The following is a 27,891-nucleotide window of genomic DNA, read 5'->3' on the forward strand; positions in this document are numbered from 1 at the left end:
AATCTTGAGAAAATAGGAAGACTGGAAAGCATACTGGTAAGACAAGATGAACTGGCAAGAGACAAACAGGGAACACAGGTATAAATGCACAGGGGATAATGGGAAAGATGGGTGACATCTGGAGGGGGTTGGAGACAAGCACAAAGACAGATGAAACCGATCAGGGTGTTACACTAAGTTGAACTCGAATTCAAATTGAGAGACTGAAAAATAGCTTCTATCTCAAGGCCATCAGACTGTAAAACAGCCATCACTAACACAGAGCTGCCTACAAACAGACTTAAAATCATTGGCGACTTTAATAAATTGATCACTAGTCACTTTAATAATGCCACTTTAATAATGTTTACATATCTTGCATTTCTCATCCCATATGTATATACTCTATTTCATACCATCTATTGCATCTTGCCTATGCTGCTCGTTAACTGCTTATATAACTGCCATATATTTATATGTATATATTCTTATTCCATCCCTTTACTTAGATTTGTGTGTATTAGGTAGTTGTTGTGGAATTGTTAGATTACTTGTTAGATATTGCTGCACGTCGGAACTAGATGTCCAAGCATTTCGCTACACTCGCAATAACATCTGCTAACCATGTGTAGGTGACCAATAAAATGTTATTTGATTTTGAAATCACGCAGTTGCCCACAATTGCCCAGTAGGTGGGGTTGAGACCGCACTGAGACCGGCGCACCTCAACTGTCGCATCACCTTTTTAAGGAAATGTTGTAGGCTAACCAGGCGTTGTCATGTATGTCAATCTATTTTATGAAGAGATAAGGAAGTGACTTTCAAGCTTTTCATCATAGAATGTCCTTGGCGCTGTCATGGAGTAAACGCGAGAAGAACCTGAGTGGACTATCACCTGTGGATTCATTTGAACGGCAGCACTGTTTTCAGCATAAACCGAAGTCAGACGGAAGTTTTCTATTGACAGTTTGAGAGATGAGATGAGGCTCACCCATATGAAACTTGGATGTATTCTGGCTTGTGCTTTTCTCTCTCTAACCTGGTTTACCGCTCATAATGGAAATGGTAAGGTGTTGCACATGTCACACTATTCTGTTTACATTATGATGTATTAGGCTACACACTTTTCTCAAAAGGTTAAACCTTGTACATAACTGAATTCAGTTTTCTATTGTTTTCAAATGGTAATATTTTAAGCTAAATACGTGATAAATTGAACATTATAAACTGGGTGGTTCGAGCTCTGAATGCTGATTGACTGACAGCCGTGGTATGACAAAACATTTATTTTTACTGCTCCAATAACATTGGTAACCAGTTTATAATAGCAATAAAGCACCTAGGGGGTTTGTGGTATATGGCCAATATACCACGGCTAAGGGCTGTGTCCAGGCACTCCGATGCATTGTGCCTAAGAACAGCCCTTAGGCATGGTATATTGTCCATATACCACACCCCCTCGTGTCTTATTGCTTAATTATACAATGGGTGGGTCTAATCCTAAATGCTGATTGGTTAAAACTGCATTCCAGCTGGTGTCTATAACACAAGTTACCACTGGCTAAATCTATGACATTAAAATGCCTATTTACTCTGTTCCATCTGACTGCGCAATCAGCTGTCTCATCAGCCCAGCCAGGCAATTTATAAACTTGGTCTCCACTATAAAGAGCATCTAGACATTATCACACATTTCTTTTAGACTAACATTTAGTGTTCAACAGCAGAGATTTGTATTAACCTTGCTGTCTGTTTCCGATATTTGCAACATTGTTTCAATATTCAAATTCGATCTCCAGGATGAGACAGATAGGCAGGCAGCGTTTCTTAGCCAATCGAAATCATAAATCGTCTGGCATCATTTTTATGGATATATACAAAGAAATGTCAATTGAAAAAAGGTCAAACGAAACGAAGTGCAGCTAGTTTGCAGTCTCTCCAGCTTCAGTTTGAAGTGATTGTGTTAGCTGTGTTGTTGGCTAGCTCCTCTGAACAACAGTGTCCTGACAAGTGAGCACATTTTCTATGCCAGGAAAAATTGCGCCTCATCAAATAAAATTTGATTGGTCCCATACACGTGTTTAGCAGATGTTATTGCGGGTGTAGCGAATTGCTTGTGCTGCTAGTTCCGACAGTGCAGCAATTTCTAACAAGTAATATCTAACAATTTCACAACAAATATCTAATACACACAAATCTAAGTAAAGGAATATAATTAAGAATATATAAATACATGGATGAGCAATGGCAGAGCGGCATAGACTAAGATACAGTAGATAGTATAGAATACAGTAAATACATATCAGAAGAGTAATGCAAGATATGTAAACATTATTAAAGTGAATAGTGTTCCATTATTAAAGTGGCCAGTGATTTCGAGTCTGTGTATGTAGGCAGAAGCCTCTCTGTGCTAGTGATGGCTATTTAACAGTCTGATGGCCTTGAGATAGAAGCTGTTTTTCAGTCTCGGTCCCAGCTTTGATGCACCTGTTCTGATCACGTCTTCTGGATGATAGCGGGGTGAACAGGCAGTGGCTCGGGTGATTGTTGTCCTTGATGATCTTTTTGGCCTTCATGTGACATCAGGTGCTGTAGGTGTCCTGGAGGGCAGGTAATTTGCCCCCGGTGATGTGTTGTGCAGACCACACCACCCTCTGGAGAGCCCTGCAGTTGTGGGCAGTGCAGTTGCCATACCAGGCGGTTATACAGCCCGACAGGATGCTCTTAATTGTGCATCTGTAAAAGTTTGTGAGGGTTTTAGGTGACAAGCCAAATTTCTTCAGCCTCCTGAGGTTGAAGAGGCGCTGTTGTGCCTTCTTCATCTCACTCTGTGTGGGTGGACCATTTGTTTGTCAGTGATATGTATGCCGATGAACTTTCCACCTTCTCCACTGCTGTCCCGTCGATGTGGATAGGGGGGGGTGCTCCCTCTGCTGTTTCCTGAAGTCAAGGATCACCTCCTTTGTTTTGTTGACGTTGAGTGAGAGGTTATTTTCCTGACATCACACTCCCAGAGCCCTAGCTCATTGTTATGGATGTATCCAAATAAATGTCACTAGAAAACAGCTAAAACTAATGCAAAATCAGCTACTTTGCTGTTATTCTCGCTGGACTTTTTGACGTGACTGTAAGTTAGCCGTAGTTGGCTTGTTAGCAAGCAAGGGATATGAACGTTGCCAGCCAGTATGGCAATGGAACATTTAGAACGAACGACTGGGTTATGTCCATATATACAGAACAAAAATACTGAACAACTGGGTCGTGTCTCTGGCAACCAAACCGATAGAACAAACAACCAGCCGGCTTGGGTAGCAACCCTAGATTTTTGTCGGGACTATATCTTGTGGAAGGATGAAATAGTATGAATAAATAACATTTTTATGAAAATATGTAAATCATKATTTGAATGTTGGTAAGCCATTGTATGAAAGTGATAATGCCCTCGAAGCCGTTGTTTGGAGGATACATTGGCACAGTTTGCCAATATAACAACACCCGTGCCATTATATCCACCAAATAACGGCTTCGAGGGCATTATCACTTAATTGTAAATTGGGTGGTTCAAGTCCTGAATGCTGATTGGCTGACAGCCATGGTATATCAGAACGTATACCACGGGTATGACAAAACATTTATTTTTACCGTTCTAATTACGTTGGTATCCAGTTTATAATAGCAATAAGGCACCTCGGGTAGTTTGTGGTATATGGCCAATATACCGCGGCTAAGGGCTGTGTCCCGGCACTCCTTATTGCGTCGTGCATAAGAACAGCCCTTAGCCGTGGTATATTAGCCATATACCACACCTCCTCGGGCCTTATTGCTTAGTTATATTGAATCATATAGGTCTACCTAGAATTTGATTGGTTCTCATCTAGATGTATTGCCATGATTCTGCAACACCAGGGACCGCGTTTATAAACATTACATAAGTACAAAATATACCCCAAAATGTGCGTGCGCCAGTTTTAATGCAAAAGTTGGCATTTATTTAAAAAAATATCTTGATGTGAGAATGTGCTCACCTCCCTGCAAACCTTAGACCATGTGTAAGCACATCTGTTTTAGTGATTGAAATAATCATTGTATTGCAAGCTGGTAAGTAAATAAAAATACAAATACAAATAAAAAACAGGAAAACATATATTAACAATGCAGCCATGAGTGAGAAAAGCGACAATCTGTTTTATAATTTTAGAATCTAAAATAATTAGACATAGGAATCTTTTTCTATTTTATTTTCATAACCAATGCAGAATATATTCTCACCTTTTCTAGCCATGATATTCCCCAAGGACCCATACAACAAATAACCATGCACATCTCTCATTTAATTGGACCTAGTAGCCTGGTAAATAGATAGACTATATGTATTTCAAGTTTTGCAATATCATAGGCAGCATGGTTTATAATACCTGTAAAACAGTCTAATTTAAGAGCTGATATTTTATATTGAAGTAGGCCTATGTATCAAGTTTCAAGTTTGTCACGTGCACAAGTACAGTGAAATGTCTTTCTTGCTTGCTCTTTCCCAACAATGTAGTAATTAATATCAGTAGTACTATAAAAACAAACAGTCAAGTTGCACAAAAAACATAATTAGAAATTCAGCTTGTAAATAGAACTGTATACTGTAAGTACTGTGATTGCATTCTTTGACTAGCCTGACCTACAATGTTTCAGAATTCGGACAGTCCATCATATTTAGGTTGAGGGAAAAGTCAATTTAAAACATTGTTGAATTAAAACGTTCTTCTGACAGGTCCACGACAATTTGCAATTGTTTTCTCGTTCAGAAACCGACAGTCATTTTCCAGATACAGAATAAATAACTGCTAAATATGAAAAAATTCTGCCAACACATTAAATAGACCGATAGTTTAAGGAAAATATTTGACAGTATGGGTAGTCTACATTAGGCCTATTGCTATGCGATAAGTGTCACGCCCTGACCTTAGAGAGCCGTTTTATTTCTCTATTTGGTTAGGTCAGGGTGTGATGTGGGGTGGGCATTCTAGTTTCTTTATTTCAATGTTTTCTATTTCTTTGTTTTTGGCCGAGTGTGGTTCCCAATCAGAGGCACCTGTCTATCGTTGTCTCTGATTGGGAATAATACTTAGGCAGTCCTTTTTCCCTCTTTCGTTGGTGGGATCTTATRTTTGCATTGGTTGTTATTTTGCCCTGCAGAACATCACGTTCGTATTTTGTTTTGTTGTTGTCGGTGTTCATTAAATAAATAAATAGAATGAACACGTACCACGCTGAGCTTTGGTCCACTTCTTCCCATGACGATCGTGACAATAGGAGCGTGACATCATTGCCTATTTAATCTCAGAGCCTATACCAAGGCAGGGCATATTGTAGTGTTTGAGAGATAAGCAGCATGTTATTATGCACACCTGGTTAACATGGTATGCACGTATTCAGTGCGTGATATTGGAAATATGTATCTGATTGGATGCGCATAGTTTTATTGGCAGACCCTCATTGGTTGTTGGCCAAGGTATTCAAGTGTGCTTCCTTTGAGCGGGTGGAGATGGACTCAGCTTGGAACCAGCAATGTTGTATCCGCTGTCATGTTGGAAATAAACCTCTTTGTGATGTTAATGTAAAGTTTCTCTTTACAATAACTAAAAAGAACCCGCTTCCTTTAACCGGGGATGCAACACATATATACCCAATAATCTATTGATAAACAAAATATTGAACAACAAATTCTTATTTTGCATGAAAGTGGGCAATTTTTTTAATGTAACCTTTATTTAACGAGGCAAGTCAGTTAAGAACAAATTCTTATTTACAATGACGGCCTACCAGGGAACAGTGGGTTAACTGCCTTGTTCAGGGGCAGAACGACAGATTTTTACCTTGTCAGCTCAGGGATTCAATCCAGCAACCTTTCGGTTACAGGCCCAACGCTCTAACCACTAGACTACCTGCCTCCCCTGCCGTTCCAAAATATACAGCAAATAAATGGCATTATTGCCACCACAGAAGATGAATGGAGACGTCTTCCAGTTGTGAGTTTTAATGCTCGTTCACGTGCGCACAGTTTTACCAGGTCTGATTTATAATGGGAGACATGCGTATGGCGTGCACCAAGTTTATAAATCTATATTTTTGTAGGCTACATGTACAGACTTTTCAGAAATGGRGCAGACAGAACTTTAGTAGATCAGTCAAACTGTTGCAATCAAAAATGTATACCTTGCACAACAAACATTACTTGGCTACTCAAAATCCTTGCTCTGGCCAAACGCTGCGCCATGCCCACGGACGTTAGTTTCTTCTCTGCAATGAAGTATGTAGTGAAACAATAGAGCAGCAGAAGTATTCAGTTTGAATCATCAGGCAACAACAAATGCTCAATTTGTTCTCTCGTGGGGCCTGCAGGGGTGTATGCTACACCAGTGAAGCACACAGAGTAAAAGTCATGATGATTTTATACCATGGTACCAGTTTTACATGATTTAATACTTCAAGATGGCGCTGCAGACGGCACCCCGACAAGACTAGGTTGATGAACAAATAAACTACCTCTACCCTCCGTTCTGTTGGCGAACGTTCAATCACTAGAGAACAAACTGGATGAGCTCCGCTCGAGACTATCCTAACAACGGCACATGAAAAACTGTAATATCCTATGTTTCTCAGAGTCGTGGCAGAATGAAGACATGGATATACATCTTGCTGGTTTTTCTAAGCATTGTCAAGACCGGATGGCAGACGCGGGTATGAAGAAGGGAGGAGGGGTACACAATCTCTATGGAAGTTTCACATTTTTGCTCGCCTGAGTTAGAATACCTCATATGTTGCTCATCGACTACAGCTCTGCGTTCAACACCATAGTGCCCTCCAAGCTCTTCACTAAGCTCAGGACTTTGGGACTGAACACCTCCCTCGGCAGCTGGATCCTGGACTTCTTTACGGGCCTCCCCCAGGTGGTGAGGGTAGGCAACAACACATCTTCCACGTTGACCCTCAATGGGGGTCCTTCAGAGGTGCTTGTTTAGTCCCCTCCTGTACACCCTGTTCACCCACGACTACGTGGCTGCGCACGACTCCAACACCATCATTAAGTTTGCTGACGGCACAACGGTTGTAGGCCTGATCACTGACAATGATGAGACGGCCTATAGGGAGAGGTTTAGTGATGTGGCAGTGTGGTGCCAGGACAACAAACTCTCCCTCAACGTCAGCAAGACAAAGGAGCTGATTGTGGATTACAGGAAATGGAGGTCCGAGCGCACCCCTATCCACATCGACGGGGCTGTAGTGGAGCGGGTAGAGAGCTTCAAGTTCCTCCGTGTCCACATCACTTAGAAATGAACACGGTCCATACACAACACAGTCGTGAAGAAAGCACGACAAATGCTTCTTCCCCCTCTGGGCTGAAATAAATGGGCATGGGCCCTCAGATCCTCTTGACTGGCTGCATCACCGCTTGGTATGGCAACTGCAAGGCACCTGACCGTAACAGAGGGTAGTGCGTACGGCCCAGTACGCACGAGCTCCCTGCCATCCAGGACACCTATACCCGGTGGTGTCAAAGGAAGGCCCTAAAAATGGTCAAAGACTCCAGACACCCAAGTCAGACTTTTCTTGCTGCTACCACATGGCAAGTGGTACTGATGCACCAAGTCTGGAACCAACAGGACCCTGAACAGCTTCTACCCCKAAGCCATAAGACTGCTAAACAGTTAACCAAATAGCTGCCCGAATTTGCACTAACTCTTTTGACTCATCACATATGCTGCTGCTACTGTTTATTATTTATCCTGTTGCCTAGTCACTTTACTCCTACCCATATGTAAATATCTACCTCAATTACCTCGTACCCCTGCACATCGACCCGGTACTTGTACCATGTGTACTGTATAGCCAAGTTATCGTTACTCATTGTGTATTTATTCCTTGTGTTATTATTTTTCCATAATTTTTCTATTTCTCTCTGTATTGTTGAGAAGGACCTGTAAGTTAGCATTTCACTGTTAGTCTACATCTGTTGTTTACGAAGCATGTGACATACAATTTGACTGATTTTGATTCAATGACTTAAAAACCACTAGCGTGTGAGTTCCTTGTTGTCTGGGGAACACCATTCCTTTCCTGCTTTAGACGTGTAACCCAGTAACTAAAACACAGGGTTTGTTCTTTGAGGAACTATGTGGTATGAATGGGGTTGTCATGGAAATCATGGCAGTGGAACGGGACTATGGGAAGATTAGCCTAAACCTTTTGTTGTCCTGCACCCAACTACTCAGTACATTTGCAAATTTGATGTCAATGGAGCTTTTTCAAATACATACATTCAAACATTGACTTGTAACTGTTATACTCTCTCTTGCTCTCTCATTCTCTTCTTATCTCTTTCTGTCATGCAACCGTATGGGTGCGTGTGTATGTGCCTGTCGGTATGTGTACACGTGTGTGTGTGTGTATGTGTAGATGAGGATGAATCCCCCCACCACCCAGATATGATCCAGCTGTATGAACGTCTGCTGGCTGCAGAGTTCAGGGGGGAGCTGCTGTCCAGGGAGCTCAGCAGTGTTCTGACCAGCCTGGGGAACCTCACCATACCTAGCAACAACTCCTCCACTAATATCCCAGGTGAGGGGAAAGAGTTATCATGTTATCATCAGTGTACAGTCGCATCGCAGGTGACAGTACAGCCATCCCACTGGGCACACACAGGTTGAATCAACGTTGTTTCCACGTCATTTTAATTCAATTACGTTGAACCAACAGAATATACAGTACCAGGCAAAAGTTTGGACACACCTACTCATTCCAGGGTTTTTCTTTATTTTAACTAGTGAAGACATCAAAACTATGAAATAACAAAACTATGAAATCATGTAGTAACCAAAAAAGTGTTAAACAAATCAAAATATATCTTTTTTTTTTAGATTCTTCTTGCCATTTTCTCAACCAGCTTTTTAATGTATTTTTTTWAATTAGGCAAGTCAGTTAAGAACAAATTCTTATTTACAATGACGGCCGACCAAAAGGCAAAAGGCCTCCTGCGGGGACGGGGGCCTGGGATTAAAAAAATAAATACAGTATAGATATAGGACAAAACACACATCACAACAAGAGATACATAACACTACATAAAGAGAGACCTAAGACAAKAACATAACAAGGCAGCAACACATAACAACACAGCATGGTAGCAACACAACATGACAACAACATGGTAACAACACAACATGGTAGCAGCACAAAAACATGGTACAAACATTATTGGGCAAAGTCAACAGCACAAAGGTCAAGAAGGTGGAGACAACAATACATCATACAAAGCAGCCACKACTGTCAGTAAGAGTGTCCATGATTGAGTCTTTGAAGGAAGAGATTGAGATAAAACTGTCCAGTTTGAGTGTTTGTTGCAGCTTGTTCCAGTTGCTAGCTGCAGCGAACTGAAAAGAGGAGCGACCCAGGGATGTGTGTGCTTTGGGGACCTTTAACAGAATGTGACTGGCAGAACGGGTGTTGTATGTGGAGGATGAGGGCTGCAGTAGATATCTCAGATAGGGGGAGTGAGGCCTAAGAGGGTTTTATAAATAAGCATKATCCAGTGTGTCTTGCGGCGGGTATACAGAGATAACCAGTTTACAGAGGAGTATAGAGTGCAGTGATGTGTCCTATAAGGAGGATTGGTGGCAAATCTGATGGCCGAATGGTAAAGAACATCTAGCCGCTCGAGAGCACCCTTACCTGCCAATCTATAAAGTATATCTCCGTAATCTAGCATTGGTAGGATGGTCATCTGAATCTGGGTTAGTTTGGCAGCTGGGMTGAAAGAGGAGCGATTACGATAGAGGAAACCAAGTCTAGATTTAACTTTAACCTGCAGCTTTGATATGTGCTGAGAGCAGGACAGTGTACTGTGTAGCCATACTCCCAAATACTTGTATGCGGTGACTACCTCAAGCTCTAAACCCTCAGAGGTAGTAATAACACCTTTGTGAAGAGGGGCATTCCTCTTACCAAACCGCATTACCTTTGTTTTGGAGGTGTTCAGAACAAGGTTAAGGGCAGAGAAAGCTTGTTGGACACTAAGAAAGCTTTGTTGTAGAGCATTTAACACAAAATCAGGGGAGGGGCCAGCTGAGTATAAGACTGTATCATCTGCATATAAATGGATGAGAGAGCTTCCTACTGCCTGAGCTATGTTGTTGATGTAAATTGAGAAGAGCCTTGGGGTACTCCCTTGGTGACAGGCAGTGGCTGAGACAGCAGATTTTCTGACTTTGTACACTGCACTCTTTGAGAGAGGTAGTTAGCAAACCAGGCCAAAGACCCCTCAGAGACACCAATACTCCTTAGCCGGCCCACAAGAATTGAATGGTTCATGCGGTAGTCACCTGGAATGCATTTCAATTAACAGGTGTGCCTTGTTAAAAGTTAAATTGTGGAATGTCTTTCCTTCTTAATGCTTTTGAGCCAATCCGTTGTGTTYTGACAAAGTAGGGTTGGTATATAGCCCTATTTTGTAAAAGACCATATTATGGCAAGAACAGCTCAAATAAGCAAAGAGAAACAACAGTCCTTTATTACTTTTAGACATGAAGGTCAGTCAATCCAGAAAATTTCAAGAACTTTGAAAGTTTCTTCAAGTGCAGTCACAAAAAGCAAGAAGCGCTATGATGAAACTGGCTCTCATGAGGACCGCCACAGGAGAGGAAGACCCAGAGTTACCTCTGCTGCAGAGGATACATTCGTTAGAGTTACCAGCCTCAGAAATTGCAGCCCAAATAAATGCTTCACAGAGTTTAAGTAACAGACATCACCTGTTCAGAGGAGACTGCGTAAATCAGGCCATCATGGTCGAATTGCTGCAAAGAAACCAGTACTAAAGGACACCAATAAGAAGAAGAGACTTGATTGGGCCAAGAAACACGAGCAATGGACATTAGACCAGTGGAAATCTGTCCTTTGGTCTGATGAGTCCAAATTTGAGATTTTTGGTTCCAACATACGTGGGGGATATTTAGGTCAGAGTCAATAATGTACCAATGCTTTCTGATAATGTCCTTAAATACATTCCCCAATGGTGAATTCCAAGAGCTCTTCCTGAGTCCCTGTATAGATCAGGAAAATATAATCCAAATATATCCGAATGAGGAGAATATTGGGGAGAAATGGGTTAAGGTCTGGATTCAGCACCACCTGTTTTTCAAACATTCCTAGAAACAGGTTAGCATAATTAGGAGCCATAGTGCTCCCCATCGCTGTCCCTTTGGTCTGGAAGAAAAAGTCTCCTCTGAAGAGAAAATAGTTAGAGGTTAGTACCAGTTCAGTCAAGTCCACAATACAATTGGTGCTGGGAAGAGCATTAAGGGTCGTTCATTAAGGTAGAACTTGAGGGCCTGAGATCTTAATGGGTACATGCTTTTGATCAATGGTGGTATCTTCCCGATTTCTCGTTGTCTCTCTCTCTCTCACCCCCTCTCGCTTCACTTTTGAGAAGTCAAGATAAAACTGTAAGCAATGTCAACAACGCTAAATGATTGTTTTATGTCTGACCGTTACTTGTGTGTTTGGTTTGGTTTCTGGTGGTGTGGAGTGCAGAAGGACCGATAAAGAGAAATCTCAGTCTGCTGTCCTCCAGACTGCCCAACGCCTACCTCTACCTGCCCCACCTACGGGACCACCCAGACAGCCTGATTCCTAACGTGGTCCTGGGACAAGGCCGAACTGGAGGTGAGCGACGAGTCATGTAAAAATGTCTCTGGGTAAACGTGTCCTCTTTGACAAACCAGAGGGGTGTTAAAGTGAGAGGCTACAGAGCTTGGTGTGGTTTGCTAGTGTCAGTCTGTACTGTAGCCCGCAGCCTGTAACCCCTCCTGCCACCTCACCCACCCTGCTCAGTGTTGACTTTATTCCAGTGATTGGTTTACTTTAGTGTGTGTGTGTGTGTGCGTGTCTGTGTCAGTGTCCCTGGTATTGGGGATCCCTACAGTGAAGCGTCAGAAGCAGAGCTACCTGGTTAGCACCCTGAACTCCCTCCTCTACGACCTTTCACCTTCTGAACGTAACGACACCGTCATCATCATCTTTGTTGCTGAGGTAACCTGCTCAGATACCCTGATAGTGGCATATAGAAACACATGGGATGGTCTTAGTCAATCAAACTGCTTTTAAAACAAAACACTTGACAGTAACAATAGGCCCACATCATGTCACTTAAAGTGTKTTTTTTAGATGGTAATCATAAAAATAATTAACTTTTTAGATGGGGTAATGTCGCTTGAGGTGGGAAGACTAAGGTCTGGTCTCTGCCTCGGGTCAAATCGACCTATTGTTATTAAAGCAGAATATCGACTGATTATGATAGGGAAAATGTAGTGATTCATTCTCAAGGAAAGACCTGCTAAACCTGTTGTGTGACCGTGCCTTTCAGAAGCCTAGGTACAGTATGTATGTTATCACACTACACACCTAAACTACAGGAATGGGCGAGCACATTATGAGAAATACCTGTTCTAGATTTCCAGTAAAGTAACTCATTCTAAAGACCTCAGATCAAACTATGTAGCCCAAAACCATATGTCTATCGAAGTACATGGCTCTTATATAGCCCTCAAATTCAAATTTGTACTTTGAAGCCCGTTGCACTGCTTTTTTTCCATTCTTCCCTTCTAATCAGGGACTGATTTAGACCTGGCACACCAGGTGGTTGCAATTAATTACCAGGTTGAACAGAAGACCAGCAGTAGTCTGGAACTCGTAGGGTAGGATTGGAATACTTCTGGTATATAGTATGCGCAAAAAATGTATTATAATCTTGCTAGCCAGGACACACTCATTGTCACAATTTCACTAAAATCATTCAAGTCAATAAATCATAGCGCGTTTTTGGGCTCATTCAGTAGTTTTTGCCTGATTTAGGTCTAATCATGTTGAAAAATATTGTTAATAGTACCATTTATATTCCTAAAACATAAGTAGAAAAGTATACTGTTGCTGCTTCCTGTCGTCATGTATTTTTGTGTGTTAAAACACAAATTTTTCATGTCCAAGTTTATAATCAATATTTTGAAATAAGTGATATGATGATATGTTGAAGACAGATAAATACAAATTACTCCCTATACACACGTGTCACACTTGTGTTCAGATTGCTTGTATTTTGCTAAATTAGTACTTTAACTGCCCACGCATCGACATTTACCAAGCGGTCACTCCAGACTGAAATCTACTGTAATCAATATCGTGCGCAAATGAATCTCTCACATCGATATTGTATGGAAATCAGTGGAACCAGGACAATTCGCTGCCGTTACATGTGCCATTGGCCCTCTTCTGAAAGACAAACCACTATACTACATAAACAGTATATACCTATCGATACATAAACCTGTAGTAGCCATTTGTCAACTCATGTCCTTGTGGGACAGTGTTTACAGTAGATATGGCCAATATGAAAAAGGACACTTTTGACTGGATAATTTTTACCAAATCATCTCTCCACAGGAAGTTCTAAATAGTGACACGGATTGACTCTCATTTGAGTGATAGCTTGACTGTCAAATCCATGTATTTGTTTGTGGCTAGCGGCTTTTATAAAGAAAGCACCCCAAATTCCCCTTGCCATTTGATCTAAGTCCTGCGATGGACAGGCGTGTATGATAAAATCAACAGTACCAAACCAAAGATATGAATCTGTTTTAATGCAGTCAATTTACTGTGCCTTCAGAAGGTATTTTCACACCTCTTGAATATCTCAACATTTTGTTGTGTTACATCCTGAATTTAAAATGTATTCATTTCAGATTCTGTGTCACTGGCCTAGACACAATTTAATTAAAAATGAAAAGCTGAAATGTCTTGAGTCAATAAGTATTCAACCCTTTTGTTATGGCAAGCCTAAATACGGTCAGGAGTATAAATTGCTTAACAAGTCACATACTAAGTTGCATGGCCTCACTCTGTGGATTAATAGTGTTTAACATAAATGTTTAAATGACTACCTCATCTCTGTACCGCACACATACAATTATCTTTAAGGTCCCTCTAGTAACATTACCTCATGTTTCATCTACATTGATTCTACTGCACACACACACCCCTCTAGTAACATTACCTCATGTTTCGATCTCATTATTCTACTGCACACACACATACCCCTCTAGTAACATTACCTCATGTTTCATCTACATTGATTCTACTGCACACACACAACCCTCTAGTAACATTACCTCATGTTTCATCTACATTGATTCTACTGCACAACACACACCCTCTAGTAACATTACCTCATGTTTCATCTACATTGATTCTACTGCACACACACACACCCCTCTAGTAACATTACCTCATGTTTCATCTACATTGATTCTACTGCACACACACACACCCCTCTAGTAACATTACCTCATGTTCATCTACATTGATTCTACTGCACACACACACACCCTCTAGTAACATTACCTCATGTTTCATCTACATTGATTCTACTGCACACACACACACCCTCTAGTAACATTACCTCAGTTTCATCTACATTGATTCTACTGCACACACAACAACACCCTCTAGTAACATTACCTCATGTTTCAGGTTCGCTTTCACTGGATTTTACTCTTCTCTCATTTATTTCCCCTTCTCTCTGTATCTTTATTTCAGACGGATACAGAATACGTCAACAGTGTAGCAGAACTCCTAGAGAAGAAGTGAGAAGTTTTGGTAGTTTGTGATTGAATTTGACAGCTGTTGGCTATGTTTTGTCACTTGACTGTTGTTGGCTATGTTTTGTCAGTTGTTGGCTATGTTTTGTCACTGTTGTTGGCTATGTTTTGTCACTGTTGTTGGCTATGTTTTGTCACTGTTGTTGGCTATGTTTTGTCACTGTTCTTGGCTATGTTTTGTCACTGTTGTTGGCTATGTTTTGTCACTGTTGTTGGCTATGTTTTGTCACTGTTGTTGGCTATGTTTGGTAGTTTAAAAAGGTTTTCCTGTGTTTTTTGTAGTTTGACTGTGTTTTGTAGTTGGTCTGTTTCTTCACGGTGTTTTGTAGTTTACCTGTGGTTGTGTGTGGCTGTAGTTTTCCTAAGGATGTGCACTCAGGCCTGTTGGAGGTAGTGTCCCCTTCTCAGTACTTCTACCCCAACTTCAGCAGACTCAGGGAAACCTTCGGAGACTCCAAGGAGAGAGTCAAGTGAGAAACGGACTCATGCACAGTCCAACACAGTCCAACACATACAGACTCGTGGTCTTACAATCATGAAAAAAAGAAAGAACTGAAATCGAAGTCTAGCACGTCACATCCTGTGCACCTGCAGTAAGTGGTTTGTGTTGTGGTTGTTTTCAGATGGCGCACAAAGCAGAACTTGGATTATAGCTTCCTGATGCTCTACGCCCAGGAGAAGGGAACCTATTATGTACAGGTGGGGTCAGAGTTCTACCTCTCGGATTGGTCAGTCAGTCTGAAATCATATTCATTTATTAACACATCCTCATTAAAAATGTGTATTGTCAGTTGGAGGATGACATCGTGGCTAATCCCGGTTACTCTCAGACCATGAAAACATACGTCAGAAAGCTGGCCACCGATGACTGGATGTTCCTGGAGTTCTCTCAGCTCGGCTTCATCGGTGAGTCTATGCTCTTCTGTGAAAGTGTCTGTTCTCAGGGCTTCTGGAGGAGGGCGTAGTTAGTAAGGCAACTGTGGGAACTAAAGCAGATGAACACACAATTTATTTATTACCTTTATTCAATGAGGGAAGTTACTGAGAAAAACACACACTCACAGATGAGAGTATGTACAGGTGTATGTGGATAAAATACACTCATGACTCTCCCTTCCTGGACAGATACAAGGCCCTCCCTTCGTCAAATCGGGTCACACACAGCACCTGCTCCTCCCCACTTATAGGCAGAAACTTAAATCAGGAAACACCCATGGTAAGGACTGTTCAACGTTGGTCTGACCAATCGGAATCTATGCTTCAAGACCGTTTTGATCACGCGGACTGYGAAATGTACCGGGTCACCTCTGGGAATAGTATCGGCGTATACACTGACTTGGTGACCGGGTTCATCAGGAAGTGCATAGAGGATGTTGTTCCTACTGTGACAATTATAACTTGGATAGATGGCAGCATGTTCCTACTGTGACGATTAGAACAAAAACAGTGGATAGATGGCAGCATTCACACAACATTTTAAAAACGCGAATCACCGCTTTTAACCACTGCAAGGTGACTGGGAACATGGACGTGTACAAACAGACCGGCTATGACCTCGATAAGACAATCAAAGAAGCAAAACGACAGTACAGGGATAAAGTGGAGTCGTAACGGCTCAGACACAAGACACGTGGCAGGGACTCCAGACAATCATGGATCATAAAGGGAAAGCCAGCCACATCGCAGACACCGACACCTCACTCCCAGACTAGCTTCTTTGCCCGCTTCGAGGAAAACAACAGAGCTACCGAAGTGAGCGCCCGCAGGTGGTGAAGGTAGGAAACAACACCTCTGCCACGCTGATCCGCAACACTAAGGCCCCACCATGGTGTGTGCTCAGCTCCCAGCTCCCTGTTCACCAATGACTGCGTGGCTACGCACGTCTCCAACTCAATGATCAAGTTTGCTGACGACACAGTGGTAGGCCTGATTACCAACAACAAAGAGACAGCCTATAGTGAGGAGGTGAGAGCCCTGGCAGAGTGGTGCCAGGAAAATAACCTCTCCCTCAACGTCAACAAAACGAAGGCGCTTATCGTGGACTGCAGGAGACAGCAGAGAGAGCACGCATCCAAAATCTTTACGTTCCTCAGCGTGCACATCACTGAGGACCTGAAATGGTCCCTTCACACTTCAACCTCAGGAGACTGAAGAAATTCTGCTTGGCCCCTAAGACCCTCACGAACTTCTACAGATGCACCATCAAGAGCATTCTGTCGGGCTGTATCACTGCCTGGTACAGCCCAACGCATCACCGGGGGCACACTGCCTGCCCTACCAGGACATCTACAGCGCCCGGTGTCACAGGAAGGCCAAGAAGATCATTAACGTCCTCAGCCACCCGAGCCACGGCCTGTTCACCCCACTACCATCTAAGGTGGAGACATTACAGGTGCATCAAAGCTGGGACAGAGAGACTGAAAAACAGCTTTTATCTACATGCCATCAGCCTGCTAAACAGTCACCACTAGCCGGCCTCCGCCCGGTACCCTGCCCTGAACCTTAGTCACTGTTCTAGCCGGCTACCAGCCGGTACTCTACCCTGCACCTTAGATACTGCTGCCCTATGTACATAGATAGTCATWGAACGCTGGTCACTTTAATAAAGTTTACATACTGTTTTACCTAATTCATATGTATATACTGTTATAGTCATGGCTCATTGTATTCCCGTTCTGGGAATATTGCTCGTTCTGATATTTCTTCATTTGTTGTTTGTTTTTTAACTTTTTGGATTATGTGTGGATTGTTATTGTATTGCTAGATATTACTGCACCGTTGGAGCTAGAAACATAAGCATTTTGCTGCACCTGCGGTAGCATCTTTAAATCTGTGTATGCGACCAATACACTTTTATAGACTCTTCTTCACTTCGGTTGTTCTCCTCACAATGTCTTAGGTAATTTTACTTTATTTATTACGTATGTGTGTGTTTTATATCTTTATCAGGCAAGATGTTCCGAGCCCGTGATCTACCAATGATAGCAGAATTCTTTCTCATGTTCTACAAAGACAAGCCCATTGATTGGCTGTTGGACCACATCCTGTGGGTGAAGGCTTGTAACCCAGAAAAAGATGCTGTGAGTTGTGCACAACAAAAGAAAGAAAGTGATTATATAATGTAGAGTCCATACTCATCAAACTTGAGTTTGTGAGTGAACTATTCCTTTATTCAATTGAGAGTTGATGGGTTTTTCATATTTTGTCCCATCCAGAAAGACTGCAACCTGCAGAAGGGCCTGCTCAAGCTGAGATATAAACCCTCTCTGTTTCAACATGTAGGCCTTCACTCCTCTCTGCCTGGCAAACTACAGAAACTGAAAGTAAGCACTTTCTCRCTCTCTCTCTCTCTCTATCCCTCTTGTTCTACCCCCTCTCTGGTGTGTGTTTGTGCAGGATAAAGACATATAGTGGAAGTTATAATTAAAGTGTCTGTTTTGTCCAGGATAAGGACTTTGGGAAGGTGCCACTGTTCACAGCCCACACCAACCCTCCTGCAGAGCTGAGCAGTAGTCTGAAGCACTACCAGCAGCACACCCTGGAGAGGGCCTACAAGGGCCAGGACTTCTTCTGGGGCTTGACCCCTACCGCCAAGGACTTCATACTGCTCAGCTTCCCACAGCCACGCACTGTCACCAGGTCAGTGGACACCACAGGTGGCCGGTGACACCTCAATTGGGGAGGACGAGCTCATAGTGATGGCTGGAATGGTATCGAACAAATCAAACATGTTTTCCATGTGGTTGATACCACTCCGTTCCAGCCATTATTATGAGCTGTCCTCCCCTCCACAGCCTCCTGTGTTGGACACACACACACAGGAATTAAAACTCCAACCACAGGTCACATTTTAAATATTGCCTACTTGAAGCTGACCCCAGTTCCATCTGTGTACCTGCTTGTATAAAGGTTGTGGAACAGACTTTGTGGGTTGTCACTGTGTTTCCCACTTATCATAGTCATTATCAAGATGGAATCCAGTAGGTCATGTTTGCCCTGCCCTAATAGCACAGAGCAGTGTTGTTTCCTAACCCTCTAGACTAACACGTTTGGCCGTGTGTGATCGTCATCAACACACTGTGATTAGACACACAGTGAGTATCTTCATGAGCATGTTCGAAGGCAGCAGCATATCACCCTGCATCCCACTGCTGGCTTGCTTCTGAAGCTAAGCAGGGTTGGTCCTGGTCAGTCCCTGGATGGGAGACCAGATGTTGCTGGAAGTGGTGTTGGAGGGCCAGTAAGAGGCACCCTTTCCTATGGTCTAAAAAAATATCCCAATGCCCCAGGGCAGGTAGATGGTAGACATTGCCCTGTGTAGGGTGCTGTCTTTCAGATGGGATGTTAAAAGGGTGTCTGGACTATCTGTGGTCACTAAAGATCCCATGGCACTTATCATAAGAGTAGGGGTGTTAATCCTGGATAAATTCCTAATCTGGCCCTCAAACCATCACAGTCACCTAATCATCCCCAGTTTACAATCGGCTCATTCATCCTCCCCCCTCCATTCCCCTGTAAATATTCCCCAGGTTGTTGCTGTAAATGAGAATGTGTTCTCAGTTAATTTACCTGGTAAAATAAGGGTTAAAACAATAGAGATTAAGGTAATGACTTGACATTTAAAAGGGGCAATTAGTGTAAAGCTCTCCACTTCATTGTGATGATTTCAAGCATGAGAGGGATATTCTTTGTTGGCCAAACCAACTGGTAATAAATAGGTGATTTTGTCTCTCCAGGTACCTGTTTCGCAGCGGAAACATCGAGAACAACGGAGACCATTTGTATAACACCACCGTGGCGGTGCTCCCTAGTGATGTGAGTGCCATGGAGGTCACACTAACTGCCAACAGTGTTTGTGTGTGCGCGCGAGTGTGTGTCATGGAGCTGGTCTAAGAGACTCTGGCTCTCAGGTGTTAGGTCCTGGAGACTAAGTAACAAGGTGACAGGAAACGCCAACCACTACATGCTATCTGCTAACACGCTGATGGCCTGTGTGTGTAACGGGAATTTCCAGGTGAACAAAAAGGAGAGCAGTCATTGATKAAATTCAGTACGACACTCCCAGAACAGAAGCATAGAAAATGTCTAACATCCTCTTGGAGACAGGCCCTTTATATCCTAATCAGACTGTACCAAAATGTTCTGTAAACATCAGCCCGGGAGACTGCTACAGAATCACACAGTGTTCATAGTGTCATCAATAGAATAATAATCAGTGTGTACTTGGTACCTTCAGTAGCTCTGTCAATCACTGTCAACAGATATGAGAACAAACCATAACGTTCAGTAACTAGTCTAGTGACCGTCAACCCGCACACAAATTAGTGTCACAAATAGAGCACGGGACATCATGTATAAATATGCTAAGCACTGTGTTAATTACTCTTAACTGAATGTGAACTTTATTCATCTTAAATATTCCCATTAGTAATCTTAATGTAAACCTATGCAATCGCCGTATGCCTTTGGAGGACAACAGAGTTATACACTAATGCTAGTAGATACAGGTTGTGTCARAAAGTGCTAGGGTTATATCGAATGTGTTCCATAGACCTCTGTTCATATTGTGGTTGTGTGACTATTTAAATTGAAAGTGTGCTAGTTCAATGACTGTACTCCCTAGAACTTTGTCTTTCTTAGTGGTTGTTTTCCATAGAACTATGCAATTGTTGCAGATCTAGTCCATATTTCAGTGATTATGGGATAGTGAAGAAAATACATTGTAACAATGTTCCCTCTAAACTTTTTCAGCACCAAGCAAATTTCAGGTCTGCTCAGCGCAAATGTGAAAATTGTGAAAATGCAGTGCAACATCCAGCGCGCGTTTACTATGAACACTGAGGCTGTACCCACTTTAAGCTAGTTTTTACAGTTGTCAAGTAGGCTACTGTGACTATTTGATCATAAATGTAGGCCTACCAGAGTGGCCTACCATCAAAAACAATTTGTTCAACAATTTTAACATGGAAATAGCTGTTCTATCGTTCAGCCTACAGTAGCAGCTAATATGTGGTGTTCAATGTACAGTGGGGAGAACAAGTATTTGATACACTGACGATTTTGCAGGTTTTCCTACTTACAAAGCATGTAGAGGTCTGTAATTTTTATCATAGGTACACTTCAACTGTGAGAGAACGAATCTAAAAACAAAAATCCAAAAATCACATTGTATGATTTTAAGTAATTAATTTGCATTTTATTGCATGACATAAGTATTTGATACATCAGAAGGCAGAACTGAATATTTGGTACAGAAACCTTAGTTTGCAATTACAGAGATCATACGTTTCCTGTAGTTCTTGACCAGGTTTGCACACACTGCAGCAGGGATTTTGCCCACTCCTCCATACAGACCTTCTCCAGATCCTTCAGGTTTCGGGGCTGTCGCTGGGCAATACGGACTTTCGGCTCCCTCCAAAGATTTTCTATTGGGTTCAGGTCTGGAGACTGGCTAGGCCACTCCAGGACCTTGAGATGCTTCTTACGGAGCCACTCCTTAGTTCCCCTGGCTGTGTGTTTCGGGTCGTTGTCATGCTGGAAGACCAGCCACGACCCATCTTCAATGCTCTTACTGAGGGAAGGAGGTTGTTGGTCAAGATCTCGCGATACATGGCCCATCCATCCTCCCCTCAATACGGTGCAGTCGTCCTGTCCCCTTTGCAGAAAAGCATCCCAAAGAATGATGTTTCCACCTCCATGCTTCACGGTTGGGATGGTGTTCTTGGGGTTGTACTCATCCTTCTATTCCTCCAAACACGGCGAGTGGAGTTTAGAGCAAAAAGCTCTATTTTTGTCTCATCAGACCACATGACCTTCTCCCATTCCTCCTCTGGATCATCCAGATGGTCATTGGCAAACTTCAGAGGGCCTGGACATGCGCTGGCTTGAGCAGGGGGACCTTGCGTGCGCTGCAGGATTTTAATCCATGACGGCGTAGTGTGTTACTAATGTTTTTCTTGAGACTGTGGTCCCAGCTCTCTTCAGGTCATTGACCAGGTCCTGCCGTGTAGTTCTGGGCTAATCCCTCACATTCCTCATGATCATTGATGCCCCACGAGGTGAGATCTTGCATGGAGCCCCAGACCGAGGGTGATTGACCGTCATCTTGAACTTCTTCCATTTTCTAATAATTGTGCCAACAGTTGTTGCCTTCTCACCAAGCTGCTTGCCTATTGTCCTGTAGCCCATCCCAGCCTTGTACAGGTCTACAATTTATCCCTGATGTCCTTACACAGCTCTCTGGTCTTGGCCATTGTGGAGAGGTTGGAGTCTGTTTGATTGAGTGTGTGGACAGGTGTCTTTTATACAGGTAACGAGTTCAAACAGGTGCAGTTAATACAGGTAATGAGTGGAGAACAGGAGGGCTTCTTAAAGAAAAACTAACAGGTCTGTGAGAGCCGGAATTCTTACTGGTTGGTAGGTGATCAAATACTTATGTCATGCAATAAAATGCAAATTAATTACTTAAAAATCATACAATGTGATTTTCTGGATTTTTTGTTTAGATTCCTTCTCTCACAGTTTGAAGTTAGACTGAAGACTTTTGAAGACTTAAAAAAAAAAAAACACCAGGGTTTGACATCCTTCAGACAAGGTGACTGAACATGTTGTTGTGTTGTTTGATGCAAGAAACAGCTTTACAAAATAAAATGCATTATTATTCCCATAGCATTATTACAGAGAATCAGATAATTATGCTACCCTCTGCCTATTGGCTTATTCAAGCCTGTCTGAAAATACAACACTGCCCATTTAAGACCAAAAAAACGCTCTTTATCTGACTCGCTTTTCAAAGATGTCTAGAAATGTACACGTTTTGGGCACTAGTAGAAAGCAGACACTCCCCTATTGCTGACTACAAATTATCTATAACTGGGCTAATAACTCACTAACTAACTAGCAAAGGATATGAACAAAATGTGCACACGTGGCTACGTGCAGCTCTAGCTTTGATCCCAAAACAAGCGCATCTACTCACGACCACTCATGCTGTAAACACAGTCCAGTTCAAAGTAAATGGCACAGATCCATTTATGGCAATGGTCTATTTGCATATAGGCCTACTGCAACTCTGATTTGTTTATTCCACACCGGTCTGTGTAGAGTACAGGCTGAGTAGTGCGTGTCAGTGCAATAGAATCCTACTCCGATGTGTTCTGCCTACAACAAAATCTTTTGAATAGTTAGTTTTGTTTCGGTATGTTGCATTGAAAGTGGCTAATATTGCATTGATTCGATCACAATTGCCACAGTAAAAGGAAACATTGATAGTATTAACTGGGAAAACTCTAGAACAGTGGTCACCAACCTTTTCTTAGTCAAGATCACTTTGAATCAAAATGTAAGCCGAGATCTACCGCTCTTTTTTTTAACATTACTTAAAAAAATATAAGCCAATGCAACATTATCCATACAGTAGCAATGAGGTTTGTGCAGTAAGCTTTAGGCACAATACATTATCACCGCATATTGGCTTTGCTTGAATTGTCCTGCCAATGCATTGTTGTTCGGGACATTTWAAAAAATATATTTCAAAACTTGAGGTAGGCTACAGTATATGATCACACTGGAAATAGAATCGTTGTTGTATTACTTGTGAAGCACAGCTGAGTGAGCATACATTTAAATAATTCACTTTTATTTTACTGGGCTGATGGTGCCTCGATCTGATGGTCAGTCTCAGCGGAGGGAGAGAACAGCAGACTGAGGGTCCACCTCTCAACATCCCTCCGCTCTCCCTTTCCTCCACTGACACTGACCAAAAAGGGACACCGTCTTCCAGCTGATGGCGAAACTCGAGACGCACCGCATTATTTCTGCCTCATGCACAAATTCATGTTGTTAGTAATAATAACAACGCTAATAATAACTAATAATAATAACAACAACGCAAGCCTATAGATACACTTTGCTACTCATTTATTACTGCTGCAGTGCTTGTTGTAGCGCTGAGTGGAAATAGGAAGAACACACATTTTATGGCTTATAAAAGTATTAAATACAAATTGTTGACAGTGCTGAGTAAGAACTTTAACATGAACTCACTCATAAAAACAGCATCTCTTTGCTCTATTTGTTGACAGTCTCTCTCTAGTCTTGGTTTTAAACGTTTTGAAATCTCACAGTATCAACTTTGCTGTAYCTTTCTTTTATGCCTGCTTCGTTACTGCAGACAGACATAGTCATCTGAGCCATCCGATTGGCCAGAGGTACAGTGCCTTGCAAAAGTATTCATCCCCCTTGCCGTTTTTCCTATTTTGTTGCATTCACCCTCTAATTTAAATAGATTTTTATTTGGAATTCATATAATGGACATACACAAAATAGTCCAAATTGGTGAAGTGAAATGAAAAAAATAACTTGTTTCAAAAAAAAGAAGAGAAAAAAGGTATTCCCCTTTGCTATGAAGCTCCTAAATAAGATCTGGTGCAACCAATTASCTTCAGAAGTCACATAATTAGTTAAATAAAGTCCACCTGTGTGCAATCTAAGTGTCACATGATCTGTCACATGATCTCAGTACATATACACCTGTTCTGAAAGGCCCCAGAGTCTGCAACACCACTAAGCAAGGGGCACCATGAAGACCAAGGAGCTCTCCAAGTCAGGGACAAAGTTGTGGAGAAGTACAGATCAGGGTTGGGTTATAAAAAAATATCAGAAACTTTGAACATCCCACAGAGCACCATTAAAACCATTATTAAAAAACTGGAAAGAATATGGTACCACAACAAACCTGCCAAGAGAGGGCCGCCCACCAAAACCGGGCAAGGAGGGCATTAATCAGAGAGGCAACAAAGAGACCAAAGATAACCTTGAAGGAGCTGCAAAGCTCCACAGCGGAGATTGAAGTATCTGTCCATAAGACCACTTTAAGCCGTACACTCCACCGAGCTGGGTTTTATGGAATAGTGGCCAGAGAAAAGCCATTGCTTAAAGCAAAAAATAAGCAAACACATTTGGTGTTTACGCAAAGGCATGTGGTAGACTCCCCAAATATATGGAAGAAGGTACGCTGGTCAGATGAGACTAAAATTGAGCTCTTTGGCCATCAAGGAAAATGCTATGTCTGGAGCAAACCCAACACCTCTCATCACCCCGAGAACCTTATCCCTGTGGGGATGTTTTTCATCAGCAGGGACTGGGAAACTGGTCAGAATTGAATGGCGCTAAATACAGGGAATATGTATGAACTTTCCAATTTGTAAGTCGCTCTGGATAAGAGCGTCTGCTAAATGACGTAAATGTAAATGTAAATGAGGAAAACCTGCTTCAGTCTTCCAAAGATTTGAGACTGGGACGGAGGTTCACCTTCCATCAGAACAATAACCCTAAGCATACTGCTAAAGCAACACTCAAGTGGTTTAAGGGGAAACATTTAAATGTCTTGGAATGGCCTAGTCAAAGACCAGACCTCAATCCAGTTGAGAATCTGTGGTATGACTTAAAGAGTGCTGTACACCAGCGGAACCCATCCAACTTGAAGGAGCTGGAGCAGTTTTGCCTTGAAGAATGGGAAAAAATCCCAGTGGCTGGATTTGCCAAGCTAATAAAGACATACCCCAAGAYACTTGCAGCTGTAAATGCAGCAAACGGTGTCTCTACAAAGTATTGACTTTTGGGGGGGTGAATAGTAATGCACGCTGAAGTTTTCAATTTTTTTGTCTTATTTCTTGTTTGTTTCACAATAAAAAATATTTTTCATCTTCAAAGTGTTGTGTTGTTGTGGAAATCAAATGATACAAACCCCCCCCKAAATTATTTTAATTCCAGGTTGTAAGGCAACAAAATAGGAAAAATGCCAAGGGGGTGAATACTTTCGCAAGCCACTAACTCAATAGTGCACTTGATTTGCTCTCTGGGCCCACCGGGAAGGCAGAGTTCAGACACATGAAATAGTTCAAAATGGAAACAGTTCGCCTACCTGGTGCGCAGGGCAGCTGAATCGGGTGCACCTATCACCAACAGCCCGAGACGAATAAAAACAAAATAAGAACATAAGGCTTTATCGTTGGGTTTTTTACAGAATTGTTTGGCGATCGACCGGTTGGTGACCACTGCTCTTGAAAGTTGAGTGAAGTTCAATCTCGTGCTTCTCTCTGTGGGCTGATAGTCCCGGGGGAGCTGTGCAGCAACCTCTGGGCTACTGCAAGCATGCGCAGTTTAGAGTGAACATTTATTATAACATGGTGTAACGTGTGTTTTTCCTCTCCAGAGCTCAGTGAGAGACAGACTCGTGGGTGGCCAGTCTCCTCAATACAAAGGATCTTATGGAGGCTTCATAGTGATTGGTACATGAGTTTCAATATTCTATATCATTACTAGGACAGGAGTTTTTACTGAACATATGACGTGACCAGGAAAAACTATTTAGGCCCCAGGGTAAGGGGAAAGACTCCCATCTCATATTATTACCCAAACACTTGTCAGAGGCAGACACAGCTCCATCAAAGTGTTGTTCTGTGTATCAGGATGATTCTGAATCATAGAAATACAATGACTAGAATGATCACTCCCCTTCAAGTCAAGGTACCATGATGTGTGGATCAGCAGCCATAATGAGTATACCAATGGGCTATGTCCCACTGTGGGCTGTTTTGTACATGACTGGTTGTACTGTTATAATATACTGTATATTCTGCCAGGTGTTCAGAATAATGCTACATTCAGGTAACTGATARGTTTTAAATGTTTGAGTCATGTTTGTAGGTTGCTTTGTGGATGGAGTGGCTGAGGGACAGATAGACGCACAGATGCAGCCCATCTCTGCATTACGTCTACTGGTACATAGCGACTCTGACATGTGGGTTCTGCTCAGCGAGGTGAGCTCTGTGTGTGTGTGTATGAGGAAGTGACAGGAAATAGTTGTTTTATTAGTCAGTCTCAATGATTGAATAGATTTAAAGGTGTTTTGAAACCACTTCTAGGTGCTCCATTGAAAGAGGAAGAGGACTTGTTTCACCAGAAAAACATGTCACATTCCTACCTAGTTCCCTCTCTAAACTTAGAGGGAACTTTGAACTTATTCACAATAACAATAAGTGTCCTTGGTACCTTCAGTAGCTCTGACGTCAACCTCTATCAACAGATATGAGAACAAACCATAACATTCAGTAACTAGTCTAGTGACAACCCGTACACAAATGAGTATCACAAGTAGAGCATGGGAAATCATGTGTATTACAGAATGGGAAAACATAAATATGTTAAGCATTCATTATGTTAATTAGTAATAACTGTGTGGGGGTTAGGGATGCGTACAAGAGTGTGTCTGTGTACTTATGTAATGAGTGATGACAGTTTGAATTGAACATACTGCAGGATTACATCAGCTAAGGTTTGGTTAACGCTCATGCTTCTCTCTGTCTGTCAGATATTTATTCAACTTTAAGGGGAAGAGATAGGAGAAACCTTGGAGGGCATGCGCTGCTGGCCTGTAACTCCACACCTGGATAAACAGTGACCTCTATTGGACATAGACAGTCAACGCAGTTCCTCCAAGCGCCTCACCTGCTACTGTATGGAAGCGCCTCACCTGCTACTGTATGGAAGCACATACATACACACACACACACACTCTGTGGATGTTCTCTTTATGCACAACGGAGAATTCTTCAACCTTTGACTATAATGTGAATCTGGAGGAGAAAGTGTGTTTTTCTGTTCCTAAATGAGTTTGTCAATCAACTTGAGCACTTCTACATTTGTGGAAGACTTTATACTGGGCACCAGCTTTCAGCTGTGGTTAACATGTACAGGGCTATCTATGATAGGTTCAGTGAGAGGTGAATGGATTGATACCCTCGGTGAGTAATGGATGCAATGTACTGTGTTGTGTGTGAGAAAAAATATACACTGGTGCAATTGTTTGTATTAGTGTATTATTGACACTGTTTACACAAGTGTGTGTGAGTTCATGTCTCTGGCCAAAATGCTGTAGATCAGGTTCAATTCCTCAAGTAGCTTTTTTGCCATAGGTGGATTTCTATGTAAATCTTCTGTTGTGTTTCTGGTACTGAACTGCTAGTTTCAATGGGGATCACTGGAGAGCAGCCACTCCACATGTATATACAGTACATATGTGTTACTATGTGCTGTAAATAAAGAACAAACATGAAAGCATTCTTGAATGTGTATAACAATTTAACTGCTTGGCAAATTCTATTTTTTTCCCAACCCTTACAGTAGATAGGAAACACAGGTTAACTCTACTCTC

The 27,891-nt window shown here is 42.1% G+C and overlaps 1 protein-coding gene across 2 annotated transcripts; it reads left to right on the forward strand.

The window, feature by feature from the left end:
- Positions 1 to 699: 699 nt before the first annotated feature.
- On the forward strand, positions 700 to 27,797 carry LOC111965711 (alpha-1,3-mannosyl-glycoprotein 4-beta-N-acetylglucosaminyltransferase B). Of its 2 annotated transcripts, XM_023989947.3 has the most exons (15): positions 701 to 1,044; positions 8,428 to 8,589; positions 11,557 to 11,688; positions 11,921 to 12,054; positions 14,614 to 14,660; positions 15,032 to 15,145; positions 15,299 to 15,374; positions 15,467 to 15,581; positions 17,625 to 17,755; positions 17,891 to 17,998; positions 18,121 to 18,314; positions 19,412 to 19,490; positions 25,891 to 25,966; positions 26,385 to 26,497; positions 27,049 to 27,797. In XM_023989947.3, the coding sequence occupies exons 1-15, from the start codon at positions 960 to 962 to the stop codon at positions 27,064 to 27,066; spliced, it is 1,584 nt and encodes a 527-aa protein (XP_023845715.1). In that variant the 5' UTR covers positions 701 to 959; the 3' UTR covers positions 27,067 to 27,797. The 2 variants fall into 2 exon arrangements, with proteins under 2 accessions (XP_023845716.1, XP_023845715.1); XM_023989948.3 differs by lacking the exon at positions 15,032 to 15,145 and having other exon boundaries at positions 700 to 1,044.
- Positions 27,798 to 27,891: the final 94 nt, after the last annotated feature.

Source organism: Salvelinus sp. IW2-2015, linkage group LG6.2 (genome assembly GCF_002910315.2).
Source record: "Salvelinus sp. IW2-2015 linkage group LG6.2, ASM291031v2, whole genome shotgun sequence".
Classification (NCBI taxonomy): Eukaryota; Metazoa; Chordata; class Actinopteri; order Salmoniformes; family Salmonidae; genus Salvelinus; species Salvelinus sp. IW2-2015.